The following is a 15,767-nucleotide window of genomic DNA, read 5'->3' as shown; positions in this document are numbered from 1 at the left end:
CACACAACATCCATGTAATAAGTATTTAGTTGTGCTGAATTTTCAACATACTGAGGCTCAGCTAGAGCCAGATACAATACTAGGTGTTGGAACTGTGCCGATACAGACAAATGTGGCTTCATTCTTGTGGAGTGTACAGTCCTTATGGGAATATGGACACTAATCAAACATTCGCAATTTTGGGTAAGTTTCAAAAGGATGTTTCACCAAGAGAAGACTTAACCTTACTTAAAACATCAGAAGTCATCCCTCAGAAAATGAAATTGAGCCAGGCGTGGTGGCATATGCCTTTAATCCCAGCACTCAGGAGGCTGCTGCATGAGGATTGTTGTTAGTTCAAGACCAGCCTGGGCTACAAAGTGAGCCCAAAGCCAGTCTGAACTGCATAGTGAGACCCTGTCTCAAAAAGACAGAAAAAAAAAAAGTAAATCTGAAGTTGAAGCCTTGAAGATGAACAGGGATTAATCAAGTGAGGATGTGGTTGAAAAGGCTCCTTAACAGAGGAAATGACACGTACCAAAGTTCGGGTTTGAGTACTGAAAGAGGTCCAGTGTAGTTACATCTTGAAGAATAGGAAAAATGTCTAAAAGGATGGACACAGGTGAAAGTCCTAATGCCACAGTAAAGACATTTTAAAGAAATATCCACTCTTGGGCACAGTGAGATGCTCCTGAATTTTAAGCACGTGACTGTCATGATCTGATGTGTGTGCAGACTTTTGGGAAGTACTAGAGATTGAACTCAGGGCCTGTGCACGCTGGATAAGTAGTACTACATGTGATTTTAAAGAGGACAGTAAAAAGCAAACTATGGTCAAGCAAAAGAGAAGGCAAGAAGCTCGGTGAGGAGGCTCTGAAGCAATCCTTGTGCAAGGTGATTCCTGGTGCCCTATAGCAGAGCACAGAAAGAGTAACTGCACATAAGAGATATTTTTTTTCTTTTCTTTTTTTCTTCACATAAGAGATATTTATGGCAAACAAAGGCAATACTAACTTACCAATTTGTAAACGTAAGTCAAAACTCATGAAATTGTAAACTTAATTGAATTTAATGATATGTAAGTTATAACTCAATAAAGATGAAAAATGGCACAGCAATTGGGTGGAGTGAGAGCATGGTAGAGAGGAACAATCAAAAAGATTCCCACGTTTCTGGCTAGCACAGGTGGCTGGTGCTGCCTTTACTGAGATGAAATGGTGGCGGAGTGGGAAGGAGGTCCAGGTGCACACGTACTGCATTTAAGAAGTTATGAAACATGCACTAGGTGGAAATGTCAGGCAGGAATTTGATAGAAGTTCTGGAACTCAGGCGATTGATTGGGATTGGACATTAAATATGAGATCACTAAAACGGGAGTCTAAGAAACTCACAACAGAGTCCCGAAGAACACCAGCACACAAGGGATGGAGGAGCTACAGGACTTATAATGGAGCCGGACATACTTAAGCAAAAAAAGGGGTCAAATTAGCAACATATTAGAAACTCAGGGCATGACAAAAAATTCAGTTTCTTCCAATCTAGAAGTTAATTTGGCTACTGTTCTCCTTTTTAGTCTACTAAAATGAAAGACTAGAAGGAGAAAAGATTTGATCAAACAAACTGAAATACCTCAAAGAAGGTATGCTATAGAAGTTCTATTAAAATAGAACATGATAAGTTACATGGTAAGTCAGAGAGCTTTCCATATCTTTCATAACCAATATTCAAAGTCAGGTGCTTTTCTGATAATTAATTGTAAGACTCTAAGTCCTGGGATTTAAAGAACTGTCATTATTTATACAATAGTGAGAGAAATGTATGGTGGGCCTAACAAAGGAGCAGAAAGCTATCTAGGTGAAATCTCACTAGCTAAAGTACTCCATGAGTTCAGCAGGAAAGCCCTTCTGCAAGTGAGAACATGGCAGGAAAGCAGTGGGGCAGAAGATGACCACTTTGCACTGACCAATGTTCCTCTGTATCACCACAGTAACACGGATCAGCACAGTCATTAATGTGCAGTACACAGAGTAACTGCTTTCTGAATGCTTGAGACTCAGATCTACAGAGCAAGAAATGTTACCCTTTATAATGTGCCATCGTTTTTTTTTGTTTGTTTGTTTGTTTTTTCTTTTTCCTTTTTATCGGTACCGGGGATCGAACTCATGACTGCCTGCTTGCAAGGCAGGCGCTTATGCCGCTGAGCTAAACCTCCAGCCCCTAATGTGCCATCCTTTAGTGAACAATAAATAATTCTGGGAGCAAATCAAGTTTGTTTTTTCCTCTGCTACTAAAGCAAACACAATGTCATGGCCTTTGTGTGCAAACGATATACTGATAGGCTGTCAGGATGTTCTCCTTTAGGTTATCTCTCCTGCAGAGGGAAGGACACACTTTTAACAGCTCACTGCTGCTGGGCCCTCACTGTATTTCAGACTAAAGAGAAAAAAATGGTATGTTCAATCAGAAAGAGATAAACAACACCAATTATGTGCAAGGTTCTCTACAGATTCTCTGGTTCAGCCAGATTAGAGAAAGGAGGGAGTAGCCGGAGTGACATCTAGAGCTCTTTGAGACTTGTTCAACACTTTTAACCCAGTGAATGGTGAAGCAGAGCTTTGTATTTCAATTTGCTAAATGACCTCTTTCTCAATATTAATGTATCAAACATTTTACCAAATAAAGATCATCATGAAAGAGAAAACATCTCAACCCCCTACCCTCCATTTTTCTGTACTAACACCAGCCATATGCAGCTGTTTAAACTGCAATTTATTCCAATTAAATAAAATTAAAAACTCATTTCCTTTGTCATATTAGTCATATTTTAAGTGCTCAATAGCTACATATGGCTAGTGGCTATTATACTGATTAGCACAAAGCACAGAAATATGATGAGCCTGAAGATATTATAAGAGCTATAGAAAAGAAGAGCCAAGACTTCCGGGAGAACATGGCAGACAGATAACAGCTACTACGGAGGCTCTCTGAAAGACCCGGCTCAGAAGTCAGGAATGGTGCGGAGTAAGGAGACATAAGCCAGTGGAGATATGCTCTGCTGACCCAGGAACGAACTGGGCTGAGAGAAACCAACTTGGAATGCAGTCCTGGTGCTAGAACAGGAACAGAAAAGCCTCAGTGTGGAGGCTGGAGCCCCGCGCCATTGAAAGCCGCGATTTGGGTTTCCCGCCACACGGCGGCTGCCTCTACATCGGCTCGGCAAGGAGAGAGACACGTGGAAGCTCTGAGAACAGGAATCTGCGAAAGGAGTCAAAAACAGGACAGGCAGGGAGGCGTGCACTGACTTGTGGTGAGGTGAGTGAGAGAAACTGACCCTCTACCACAGTTTGACTCCAGCGGAGGACATTCTGGGACTGGACAGACTTGCGGGAGCAGGGCATGGTGGCAACTTCAGCCACAAATGCCGCTCTCAGGTGGGATTGGTGAGAAGTGCCTAGCCTATGTGACGCTGCTGGCGGACCCAGTAGGCTGGCCCAACCCAGATCCCAGAGCCTGACGGTGGCCTTGAGGGGCGGTCCCGCGTAGGCTGCCTGGTCTGGAACTTCCTGGTGCGCTGCGGTGGGCGGGAACACCTAACCGGCATAATTCAATCAGACTGTGGCTGACAGGAAAGGAAGCTGGGCCTCCTATATACGCTTGCATATATAAGGAACAAAGAATATGGGGAGAGGCAGCAACAAGAAAGGCTCCTCGGCCCCCAATCCTGAGAAACAGGTAATAGCGGACACCGCACCAACAGACATAAAGCGCCATCTAGAGAGCCTCATAGATCAGTTCAGAAATGAAGTTATCAATGACTTGAAGCTAGAAGTAAGCAGAATAGTTAGAGAAATGCTAAGCACCACCCAAGAAAAAACAGATGGTGGAATGGAAGAACAGAAAAAGAGGGGAGAATTGTTTGATGGAGAAAATAGAGAAAGCATAGAATATGTAAAGCAGGTTCAAAGGGACTACCAGGAAACTAAAAAGTCTATCGAAAACTGGCATAACAGCTTGAAAGAAACTAAAGACAGACTATCTGAACTGGAGGGCAGACTTGTAATATGGGAGAATGAAATGAAAAACTTCTTAAAAATAACAAAGAAACAAACAGCAATAATACAAAGACAAGAAGATGATAAGAGGAGACATAACTTAAGGATTAAGAACATAAAAGAAGAAGTAGGGACGCAAACAAGTGAACTACAAAAGCTACTCACAGAAATAATCCAGGAGAATTTTCTTAATTTAGCAAAAGGTAAAGATACTCAGATGTATGAGGCATACAGGACCCCAGCCACCTACAACCCAAACAGAGCAACACCCAGGCATATAATAATAAAAATTCCAGAAATTCAATACAAGAACAGAATATTAAAAGCTGTCAGAGACAAGAAACAGACCACTTACAAGGGAACACCCATCAGAATTACAGCAGATTTCTCTGCACAAACCATCCAATCACGAAGAGCGTGGGGGGAAATAATTCAAGCTTTGAAAGATAATAATCTCCAGCCAAGATTGAGATATCCTGCACAACTGTCCCTGGAAATTGATGGAAAAACAAGGTGCTTCCAGGAAAACTGAGGGAATTTGCAACCACCAATTCAACTCTACAGAGAGTATTGCAGGATATTCTAAAAAAAGAAAAATACAAAGAATCCAGAAATAGTGGCGGGGAGGCCACAACGAATGGAGCAGAGAACAAAATGAAGAAGACAAACTGACAGCTAATGACAGAAAAAGAGCTCAACAGAAATGAGGCAGAGAAGATTGGATGATAGGAACAGCTATTTTGGAGACAATGATGTCTTAATAGGTAATACTGATTTAGTATCATCTTGTTTTGAAGTCTCATTAAGCTTTTGTTCTTCTGTCTCCATTGGTCTAAACAGGTTGTATCTTATTGGATTTTATTATGTACGATAGTATAAGCAAAAACTTTTAAAGACAAGGAGATTATACAGAAATCATTGTTCATTTTCTGTTAGTCAATTCTAAATACCCTGTAATGCTGTCATTCTCTTAAATGGTTTTACATTGTTTTGATATATTTAATGCTACAGTACACGAAGTTGTACTCAAGGACTTCAAGGAAAGAGACAATATGGTAACTACTTTTATGTCAGGATTATCTTGTGGTGAAACACTATTCTGCTTAACTGGTTATGTTTTGATCTGCACTGTTTTGCTGTTATGCCCTCTTTTATCTCAATCTCCACTCCATTATTTACTTTTTTATTTTTATCCTTTTAATTAAGGGAAAAATAAATAAAAATAGCAGGTTATATTATAGTAACCCACTTTGACTTTCCATTATCTTGATTTAAAGCCCTGTACTACTCTCACCATCTTGTTTTTGACTGATGTTCCCCTATTCTGTTTTGCTGGATAGTACCAGGTTCGAAAGTTTAGGCAACAGCTGTGAAGATAGTGAGATTCATTAAAACGCCCATTCTCGTTGACTTTTATCTACTTTTGAAGACCTACAATGTCTCCAATGTTTTGGTTTTGTCGGTTTTGTTCTTTACTGTTTTGTTCAATTTTATTATAACTGATGATATAGGCAATTCTATTAGAGATAGCAGGAGGCATTATGGTAACCATTGTTGATCACCTTGTATTATGTTTTTACATTATCTATTATGTCCACCCTTTTGACTTGACCGACTCTGTTCTGTTATGTCACATTTGGTTTTACTGTCTTCCAAAAAAGTAGTAAGAATCGTGGGAGCAATAAAACCCAAAATGTGTAATAATCATTGTACAAAAGAGAGGAAAAGAAAGTGCTCTAAATGATATAACTGCATGTATATTTAAGTGTATAAGAGAGAAAATGATATCACTGAGTTTTATTGGATCATTGAACAGAACTGTTTGCAGTATCATTGTTGGAATGTCCACTTTACAAGCTTTAATTTTGTGACTTGAACAATTATTTCTAAGATGACAATATGTAATCCATTAACTAGTGATTTCCTACTATTTATTTTTTTCTGTAAATCTGTATAACTTGTACCCTTTCTCTGTTTTTTTTCCTCCTTAAATAAAATTTAAAAAAAAAAAAAAAGAAGAGCCACTAGAAAATTTTAAGAAAATATCATCAGATTTTCACTTCAGAAAAATTTCTTGCTGCAAAGAAATGACTGAATATTTTCAGGTGAAGAGAGGAGCATGAGGTCCACGAAAAATAAAACTACCACAGTTTTGATCTGCCTGACATGTTTTCTTTACTAGCTAAAGAAGGCTGGAAGCCACGCAAAGAGGTACACACCTGTAATCCTAGCACTCAGGGAGGCTGGGCCAGGAAAATCACAAGTTCAGGCCTAGCTCAAGCAAATAAGTGACTTAGCAAGACTGTGCCTCAAAACCAGAAAAAGAGCTCTGTGGACATAGCTCAGGGTTAAGGCCCTAGGTTCGATCCCCAGTACTGAAAAAACAAGAAGTAAGCTGAAGTATTTGTTAATAGTTTGACATTAAAGGAGTGACAAATCTCTCTGGTTAAACATGAAAGGCCCAAGGTGGAGCTTTCCTTACGTATGTAAGGTCACGGCACGGTAGCACTGTGCCGTCACCTGCAGGCAGCAGTGGTCCTGGGTCAGCTTCTGGGAAGGAAATAAGGGAAAGGTAATTAAAAGCCTCCAAAGTAATAAAACACTGTGCCCCAGGCATCTCTAACTAGACATCACCTTGCTATCTTCCTTCCCAAATCTTCCTGTTTGACCTCTATCTAAGCCGGGAAGGAACCTGGAATGTCATCCTGCCTCTTCCTCAGCCTGTCTTCCCTCTACCATCTCACAAGCATCTCAACTTGAACCTGCCAACACCGAGGGTCTTTCTCCTGGACCTGCATGGATGTGATTGGCTTCCGCTCAGACCCTGAGCCTTGCTGTGCCCAATGAGAGGAGGAAATGATCTGTCCCTACGCTGTGGTCAACTTCAATATCTCCAACTTAGATTTTTAAGTTTGGACTTTCAATATCCAAGCTTTCTATTTGCACCAGCCTGAGTTATAACTGGGGAAAATGATTACCAGGAATGTTTAAATGGAAGTAAAATCTAATCCCAAACTAGAAGTGACAGAAAACTGGCAGTCTGCCCAAGCCCAGAGAGGCTTTGGGAATCTGCCAACACTGGGGGCTTTGCAGTTCTACATGATTATGTGTTAATTTTCTGTTTCTCTGCTTTTCTGTCTTTCAAAGGAAGACTGGAGAGAAAAAACAAAAAACAAAACACATTTCCTGCATTGAAGAGATTCCCATGAAGAATTCAAACCAGTTAGATGTTTCCTAAAACCCTTAATAATGCTTGCTTTTCACTCAAACTACTTCTCCCTCTTCACAGGTAGGAAGAAAACCGTTGTTCAGTGCACACGCAGACCGTTCTGGCTGGATCAACTTCACTTTGCCTCCTTTCTGTTTCCTCAACATCTCTATTGCTTTCAGTCTCAAAAGCCATCAGTTAGCAGTTTTTAATCATTCTACTCCACTCTGAAGATAATTTGATACTTCTCCTGTGATCCCAGTCAGAAACCCACTCTAACGCTATCACAATACAACTCTTTCTCAGTGAATATTTTTTGTGTGTGTGTGTGTGTGGGGGGGGGTACCGGGGATTGAACTCATGACCTTGTACAACTCAACTCTTAATTTGGTTGTTTCTCTTTTTCTGGTACCAGGAATCAAACTTAGGACCTGCACTTGCCAGGCAGGAATCTGGTCACATTTCTACGGTGCAGAAATAATATGCATGCTGTGGCATCTTCTGGCCTTTAAAAACTGCTTTTTGAGCTGTGTGTGGTGGTGTATGCCTATAATCCCAGCACCTAGCAGGCTGAGGCAGAAGGACTGTCACAAGTCTGAGGCTACCTAGTGAGTTCAAGGCCAGCCCAGACTACAAGGCAAGATCCTATCACAAGCCCCACCCCCTCAAGTGAGATTTCAACAGGACTGAATACAAGAGGCGCCACACTCAGAGAAAATCAACTACAAACAGAGGTAATTGGAGGAAAGGGAGGGACATATACCCTGATCCCAAAATCAATCTGAAATAAAAGACTGGTGGATAAAACAAAATATAGACATAGGCCCGGGTACCGATAAAAAGAAAAAAGAAAAAAAAGTGTCAAAAAACAAATACAGATATAGGAGTTAATAGAATGGTGGTCCAGTTCACATGACTGTTCATGGGACTCCCGCTTATGGGCAGAGCAGGGTTGCCTGTGAGAAGTTTCCAAAACTGTGGGGCTGAAATAGTGCAGCTAACTCAGGTCACAGAGCATAGATTTGGGATATATGGCACCCTGCCTCTTTTGTCTTCTGCCAAAGAGAGGATGCAGCAGCCTGGCAGCAAATCTTATGAGCACACATAGGGGCAAGTGACCAAGCAGCTATTGGCTTCCTGATGGGCTGCCAGATTTCTTTTCTTTTTCTTTTTGTTGTTGTTGTCATGTGCCAAAGCAACTAACTGGAATCTCGTGGCACTTGCAGTGAGAGGGATGCCACCACTCGGGATCTGAGCAGCTGTGGGCTCCAACCCAGCAACCTGTGGGAGGAGGGCACTCCCGCCCGCCGTCGGAGGAGACTGAAGGAGAAGGAGCTGTCTCCAGAGGGCAAGAAGTAGAGTCAACAAAACTAGGGATCACAGTGGCTGCAGTGGGAGCGAGTGAAACGGAATGAGCCCTCCTGCCCCTTCCCCATCAGTGGTTTGAGAAAGGGACGCACCACATAGAATTTAAAGATTTAAGCATCCTTGAGCCACGGTGCAGCAGTGGAGGGTGGGTACTCCTTCCTTCAGAGAGAAAACTGAAGTGGACTGAGCAACCTTGGCTGTCTCCTTAGCAGGGGTGGCAGGATCACAGCTCCTCCCTTAGCTCCCATCCTGCCCTGCAATAAGCAGCTCAAGAGGACAGGGACTTGCTGGTAGAAGTGGCACGAAGGGGCTGTGCAAGGACTGGAGGAGCCAACAGGACTGGAAGCTGGCAGAGGGAGGAGGAGACACAGGGTGAGGAGTGGGTGGGCCTACAAGGGACACCGGCCCTGCCCCCACATCTGGAGGCCAAGATTAGCCCGGTACTCAAAAACAAGTCCTCCTCAGCCTTGGTGGTGTCCCCCAGCATCGATCTGGACTCTGATTTGGACACCAGGATAGGACTGTGGACACCAGGGGAATGTCATTATTTTTTTTTCTCTTTCTTTTCCTTTTCTGTCTTTTTTGTTTAGGTTTTTACTTTTGTTTGTTCTGCTGACCTCTGCACTCTCTCTCTCCCTCTTCTATTTTTTAAAAATCCACTTTATTTCAAAGAGAAAAGATAAAACAAAATTTTAAAACATGCCAATCAGGAGGCAGCAATGGTACATACACTGGGCATTGTCATCCCCAAATCACCCAGTGCACAAGAAATCTGCATTCAATTGTCCAAACAATACCAGCACAAATCTTTCTCTACAGTGAAATCAGTATTATAACTATCTTAACTGTTTTTCTTATATACATATACGTGCACATATATCTATGTTGTTTCAGCTTTTCACACTAGTGAGACAACATGATTGTTACACGTGTGTCTGGTTTATTTCACTTATGAGTATGGTCTCAAGTTCCATCCATTTACCTATAAAAGTCTCCAGTTTATCCTTCTTTATGACTGAGTAGTACTCCATTGTATAAAAAGACCACATCTTTTATCCATTCCTCAGTCGATGGGCATTTGGGTTGTTTCTGAGATCTGGCTATTACAAATTGTCCTGCTGTAAACATGGGCACACATATATCACTGTAGTATGATGTTTCCAATTCTTTTGGGGGAGATATCCAGACAGGGAATAGCTGGGTTGAATGGGACCTCCAATCCTAGTTTTTTGAGGAATCTCTATGCTGATTTCCATGGTGGTTGCACAAGTTGACACTTACACCAATGGTGGAGAAGAGTTTCTTTTTCCCCACAGTCATTTGGGCATTTTGTATTGGTTGATTTCTTGATAGAAGCCGTTCTTTCTGGGGTGAGATGAAATCTCAGTGTTGTTTCAATTTGCATCTCTCAAATGATGAGTGATATTGAACATTTTTTCACACGTTCATTTGCTGCTTGTATTTCCTTTTCTGAGAAGTGTGCATTCATCTCAGATGCCCATTTTTGGATTGGGTCTTTAAATCTGGGAGGACTGATTTTTTTTTTTTTTTGAGTTCTTCAAATGTTCTCAATAGTAATCCTTCGTCAGAGGAAAAGCTGGTAACCATTTTCTCCCAAGTAGTGTGTTACCTCTTCACTCTGTCGGTGGTTTCCTTTGCTGTGCAAAAGCTTTTCAATAGGATGAAATCCCATTTGTTGATTTCTGTGCAATCGGAATTTTGTTCATAAAGTATTTGCCTACACCAACGTCTTCAAGAGTTTTACCTACTGTTTTCCAACAGATTTAATGTATCTGTTTTAATATTAAGATCCTGGATCCATTCTGACTTTAGCTTAGTACATGGTGAAAGACATGGGTCAAGTTTTAATCTTCAGCATGTGCATGCAGTTTTTCCAGCACCATTTATTAAAGAGGTTGTCTTTTTTCCAGTGAATGTGTTTGGCACCTTGTCAAAGATAAGGTAGCTTAGTGTGTTTGGAGTTGTTTCTGAATCTTCTAATCTGTCCACTGATTGTTGTGTCTGTTTTTGCCAGTACCATGCTGTTTTTATCACCATAGTTTTACAGTATAATTTCAATTCAGGCATTGTGATACCCCATCTTGTCTTTGTTCTCCAGTAGTGCCTTTGCTATTCTAGACCTCTTCTGGTTCCAGAGGATTGTTTTCTCTAATTCTGTGAGATATGATATTGAAATTTTGATAGGGATTGCACTAAATCTATATAACAGTTTCGGAAGCATGGCCATTTTCACTGTTCTTCCTGCACAACAGCATGGGATACCTCTCCATTTTCTAATATTCTCTTCAACCTCCTTTTTCAGAGTACTGTTGTTTTCAATGTAGAGGTCTCTTACATTCTTGTTTGATTCCACAAACTATGCCTTACAGTGAGTTCTAAAACAGGCCTCTTATTTCTGGAGAACAGATCCATCCCCTTGAGGAGTCCTGCTTCAGTAGCAGCGAGTCTCATGGCTAAAAAGTTGTGTTAAGTTTCTGGGCTTCACAGATTGGTGACAGAGGTCTGATTACACTCATAGCAGGGAACAAAACTGATAAACGCTTGAGGAGGTAAAAAGAACACAACCTGGAAATTTATACTACTTGGTTACTAAGGCTGGACAAAGTCAACTTTATGAATTATGCAACTACTATCCTCGTGGTACAGCACAATCTCATACAGGATATAAATGAAATCTCCTAAGATTTTGAGGGCCGTGATGGCAGCTTGGGACCTCTTGATTCACTGTTGTTTCTAGTCAAGTAACTGTGCTTCACAATAAACTGCAGAGCTAATTGTCTTTTCTAACACACATTCCAGGCACCGTTGGTCTGCTGGGTAATCTGGCAGCCAGCTCTAGGACTGACTACTACTACTCAGAATGAGCTTCTAGCTGAAATGCTGACTCTAAAGTCCTAATCTAGACTATACTATATTGACTGGAACAGCTTTTTAAAAGGCAGATACCATCTTGGAGCTGACAAGCAGCTGGTCCCTTATAATTAAGCCTTGGGCCTAGTTCAGCAAGTTTAAGGTCTGTCCTACAAAGGTGGTTTGTTCTGAGTCCCTCCTGTCAATCTTCAAAAATAAAATATTTCCAGAAAAGCACACTCCCACTATCAACTACACTAAGTGGGGGTCATTCAGTGTCATGCATCTTACTCTTGGTGTCCAAAGGAACAAAACTATTAAAGGAGAACTCCGACGAATGAACTCCTACTTAGCAGATGGTATTCCTAAAATTAACATAAAACCTACAAACCCCATAAGTCTAATTCTTCTAATAGTTTGTCTTGTTTTCCTGGTTTTGAAATGGAAACATCCTTGACTCACAATCTGGGTCTCAATGTTCTTTTTTTTTTTTTTGTCTTTTTCGTTTTTATCGGTACCGAGGATCAAACTCACGACCGCACACTTGCAAGGCAGGTGCTTATGCCGCTGAGCTAAATCCCCAACCCCTATGGGTCTCAATGTTAAGGGCATATTGCATGAAAACACAAGACTAAGGTCAGTAGGGGGTTAGTCACATCCAGGTAGGATATCCATGCAGGTAAGAGAGGTTTTACTGGTGTGTATTTTTCCACACACTTTTTGTCCCTCCACACGAGGTCTTTATTCCTAAGTTACTCCCTGTCTCTGCTTTACTGGCCATCTGTTACTTACAAACTAATGAAGACAGTATATTAAAATCCTCACATAATCTCACAAGGTAGACATTATTACTGCCCCCATTTAGGAGATTAAAAAACTGAAGAAATGAAACATGTTCAAGGTTAAGTCAAGATCCAGAGTCTGGCTAATGCCTGTGCTCTAGGGTATGACACCACTCTGCCTGAACAGGTGGCTCTGCTGTCTGTCTGCTAGATTGCAGGCAGGTGCTCTTACCTGGTCGGGGTCCTAAGCCTCCACGAGAGTAAGGCTGTCTCATTAGGTCACTCTGACTTATTCAGTCCTAGGAAGCCTTATGGTTTGCTTCTTTGCTTCCTGCTAAAGTTATTTCCCAAACTTGCTTGATGATAACAATCATCTGGAATATTTATAAAAACTGGCAACCCCTCACGATTCTATACTTAAGACATTCTATTTCATTGGATCTGATGTGGTCCCAGAAATGTGTATTTTTAACCAGTACCCTGGAAAATTCTTGTTATCGATCAGGTGTGAGAAATGTTGTAGAAATTATAGCCAATAGAAACAAAAAAATTGTTGGTCTTAAGTATCATGTACTGTCAGATTATTATAGGCAGATGACATTTCTATGGTTGACTTAGTCTAAGGCAATCAATACATATGGCACAAAGTGTGTTTTTTTCCAGGGAGGATTGCTGGGTGGGTTGGGTGTCTTTATGGTTTTTCCTTTTTGAATGGTGACTATTAGAATTCTTTAATGGTTGTGCCCATAAGGGATTTTCTGCATTGCTCTGGTCATACAACAGCTTACATCAAATAGAAAAGATGCTATCTTTTAAGTCCTGCCTAAAAGAATTTTGAAGAAAGTTTAAAAAGGAAAAAGGAGCATAGAGTTTTTGTTCCTTGAAGGACCTAAAGTGGACTCTTCGTGTAACTAAGAAAAAAGTGTTTATGCTTTCAACTTAAATGTATATGAATCATATACAGAATGACTTAGGATATTTTATAAGGGATTAATTCAATGTACATAGTCTAATCAGAAGCAGAAATGATATTTGACAATCAAAGAAATTAAGTACAAAACCCTGAAATTCACATTATTAAAATATGATTTAATGTTAATAAAAGATCTCGCACATGCCTTATCTGCTTTGACACCATGTTTGCAGTGCCTCACAGTGGAGCTTCTACCTGAGCACACTACTTGGCCAAACTTCAACTGATGCATACATGGACAGTTTGGGAAAAAGGAAAAAGCAGAAAATAATATGATAAGATAGCCAAAGAGGGGAAGAATGTCAGTCCTTTTGGCCCCTGGGAGTCCCCTATGTCTTGGGCTTTGTTTCTGAAGGGACCACAGCAAATCAGTGGCCACGGCCTGTCCCCAGTTCTGAGGCATAAGACATACATACCTCTTGGTGGGAGTGGGTACTCCAGAAGACATGTGGCTAACCACGGTGTCATTCATATTAGTCAGAGGGCGAGGAGGACTGAAAGAAAAGACATTTACACTGTATTAATAATTACCAGCATGACTAGAGGAAACTAAATGATAAAGGAAAAGTGGTTACCTATCACTTCTGATAAGCACAGTGACACCCAAGGGGAGGGGGCAAAACAAACTGATACTTCAAACCTAGGTAAATCCAGGTAAGAGCTCTCTCCCACAATGCCACAAGATCACAGAGCTGTGGGGCTGGAGGAAGCAGCAAATTACAAAGACATTTCTCTGAGATGGAACTTCAGTGGCTTTTGTTGTTTTAGGATACAAGAATATAAATTTCCCTACTTAATTTTGAGTGTTAAAGATCAAAATCATCCATCTGATGATGGTTGTGTTAATTTTACAGTTTTGTTAAGTCTCTGTAACCTGTACCATCAATGTCCACCTTGTATCTGTAAATATTGCTTCACTTACGTCTTCAATGAACTTTTATGCTCTTTTCTTGCTCCTTCAGAGTTAATTTCTCTACATTTTAGCTATAAGATTAGTGAATCTGTCGTACATCACAAAGGTCACAAACTTGAGAAGTGCAATTTTCCTCAGATTTGGCTTGAGTTTATTTTCCTTTCTCACATTTGGTTTGCGAGCTTTTTACTAAAACAAGTTATGAAACACTAAATTTGAAAAATAAGCCTTTAGTGCAAACCTTTATTACACTTTTACAAGAATCTTAGCAATAAATCCAAATTTTGTGCCCATATCCTAATTAAGATGCTGTTTTTTTTTTTTTTTTTTTTTTTTGGTCCCAGAGATCAAACTCACATGCCTATGCCACTGAGCTGAACCCTTGGCCCCTTAGGATGCTGTCTTTTGTAACATAACCCATATTTAAATTTGAAGGTAACCTCTATGGGCTTGGGTCCAGGTTGAGTAGATATAGCCAAACACACCAAGAAGGCTGGCAATGTCAGTAAATACAGGACTCACTATGGTCTCTCACTCTGAAAAATGGGGAAGGAAACTGAATTCAGCCAGCACACCAGGTACACTTGCTCCTGCTGCGGCAAGACCAAGATGAAGAGATGGGCTGCAGGGATCTAGCGCTATGGTTCCTGCATGGAAACAGTGGCTAGTGGTGCCTAGACCTACAATACCACTTCTGTGGTTACAGTTAATTCAGCCATCAGAAGACTGAAGGAACTGATAGACCAATAGAAGCTCCACTATTTGAGACACCCCTAGACTATAATAAACGGGTTAATTTATGTAATAAAAACACATTTGAAGATAAGGGGTTTTTTTTGGTTTTGTTTTGTATTTTTGAGATGGGATCTCGTTATGCAGTTCAGGCTAGCCTTGAGCTCATTTGTAGCCCACGCTGGTCTTGAACTTGCAAACACCCCCCTACCTCAGCCTCCTGAGTGCTGGGATTACAGGAATGCGCCATCCCACCTGGAGAGGTAAGTATTTTTGATAACATCTTCAACTGGGTTTTTCTGGACTCAAAGCCTATTTACTACCGTTAAGAGTCTGGAGCAAATAAATCCAAACTTATCAAAAGGCGTCTACTTGCCTGCCTGGCCACTCTTCAATAACTCTCCCTCCTGAACCTTTGATTGCTCTCCTTTCTTGCCAGGATCAGCTCCAAAAGGTTCCTGTCTTACATCTGGAGCCACAGGATTATTGCCAAGTACTGTTTGGGCAAAAGCTCCCACTTTTTCTCCTAAACTGAAAGTACTTCTCAGAGACTGGTTTACTACAAGTACAAAGTAAAGATGACAAGTCCTCTCTTAGCTGTGCTTACATGTGAGAGCACAGTTAATTGTGTGGAATGTTCCAGCAGTGGTACCTTCACAGACTTCCAAAGCATGTGAATGTTAAGGGACTGTCACCTAATTGTTTTGCAGGCTTCATAGTACATTCAAATAAATGCTCAGAGGAAATGTTCCAGGGAGAGCCAAGGGATCTAGAGGTTAGAGAGAGATTTCTGTCTACCTGTGTACATTCCCCTGCTCCGTTCCCCAAGCCAATTTCATATCTGAGTAGGGAACTTTTAAAAAGCGATTTCCCACTTAATAGAGAGGAA

General features: G+C 40.9%; 1 protein-coding gene, 1 long non-coding RNA gene and 1 pseudogene across 14 annotated transcripts in view; 2 read left to right on the top strand and 1 right to left on the bottom strand.

Annotated features, from left to right (window-relative positions):
* Dtnb (dystrobrevin beta) overlaps positions 1-15,767 on the bottom strand; it is a 337,086-nt gene that overhangs the window by 91,733 nt on the left and 229,586 nt on the right. For all 13 annotated transcript variants that reach the window (XR_010041328.1, XM_063231364.1, XM_063231355.1 and 10 more), the window contains exon 10: positions 13,650-13,727. Coding sequence is in view for 12 of the 13 variants with exons in the window: in XM_063231364.1 (XP_063087434.1) it covers positions 13,650-13,727 (78 nt within the window). In the remaining variant the exon portion in view is untranslated. The remainder of the gene's footprint in view (positions 1-13,649; positions 13,728-15,767) is intronic.
* Positions 6,865-11,959, top strand: LOC134471741 (uncharacterized). The gene is made up of 3 exons (XR_010041330.1): positions 6,865-7,320; positions 7,655-7,973; positions 8,466-11,959. It is a non-coding gene; the product is annotated as an uncharacterized LOC134471741 (long non-coding RNA).
* Positions 13,787-15,152, top strand: LOC106028294 (large ribosomal subunit protein eL43-like; annotated as a pseudogene).

The sequence above is a fragment of the Cavia porcellus genome, unplaced genomic scaffold (genome assembly GCF_034190915.1).
Source record: "Cavia porcellus strain 051 isolate PalLab524CR breed Dunkin Hartley unplaced genomic scaffold, mCavPor4.1 scaffold_1, whole genome shotgun sequence".
In the NCBI taxonomy this organism is placed as follows: Eukaryota; Metazoa; Chordata; class Mammalia; order Rodentia; family Caviidae; genus Cavia; species Cavia porcellus.
The sequence above is the reverse complement of the archived record's forward strand: the minus strand, read 5'-3'. Positions and strand labels throughout refer to the sequence as shown.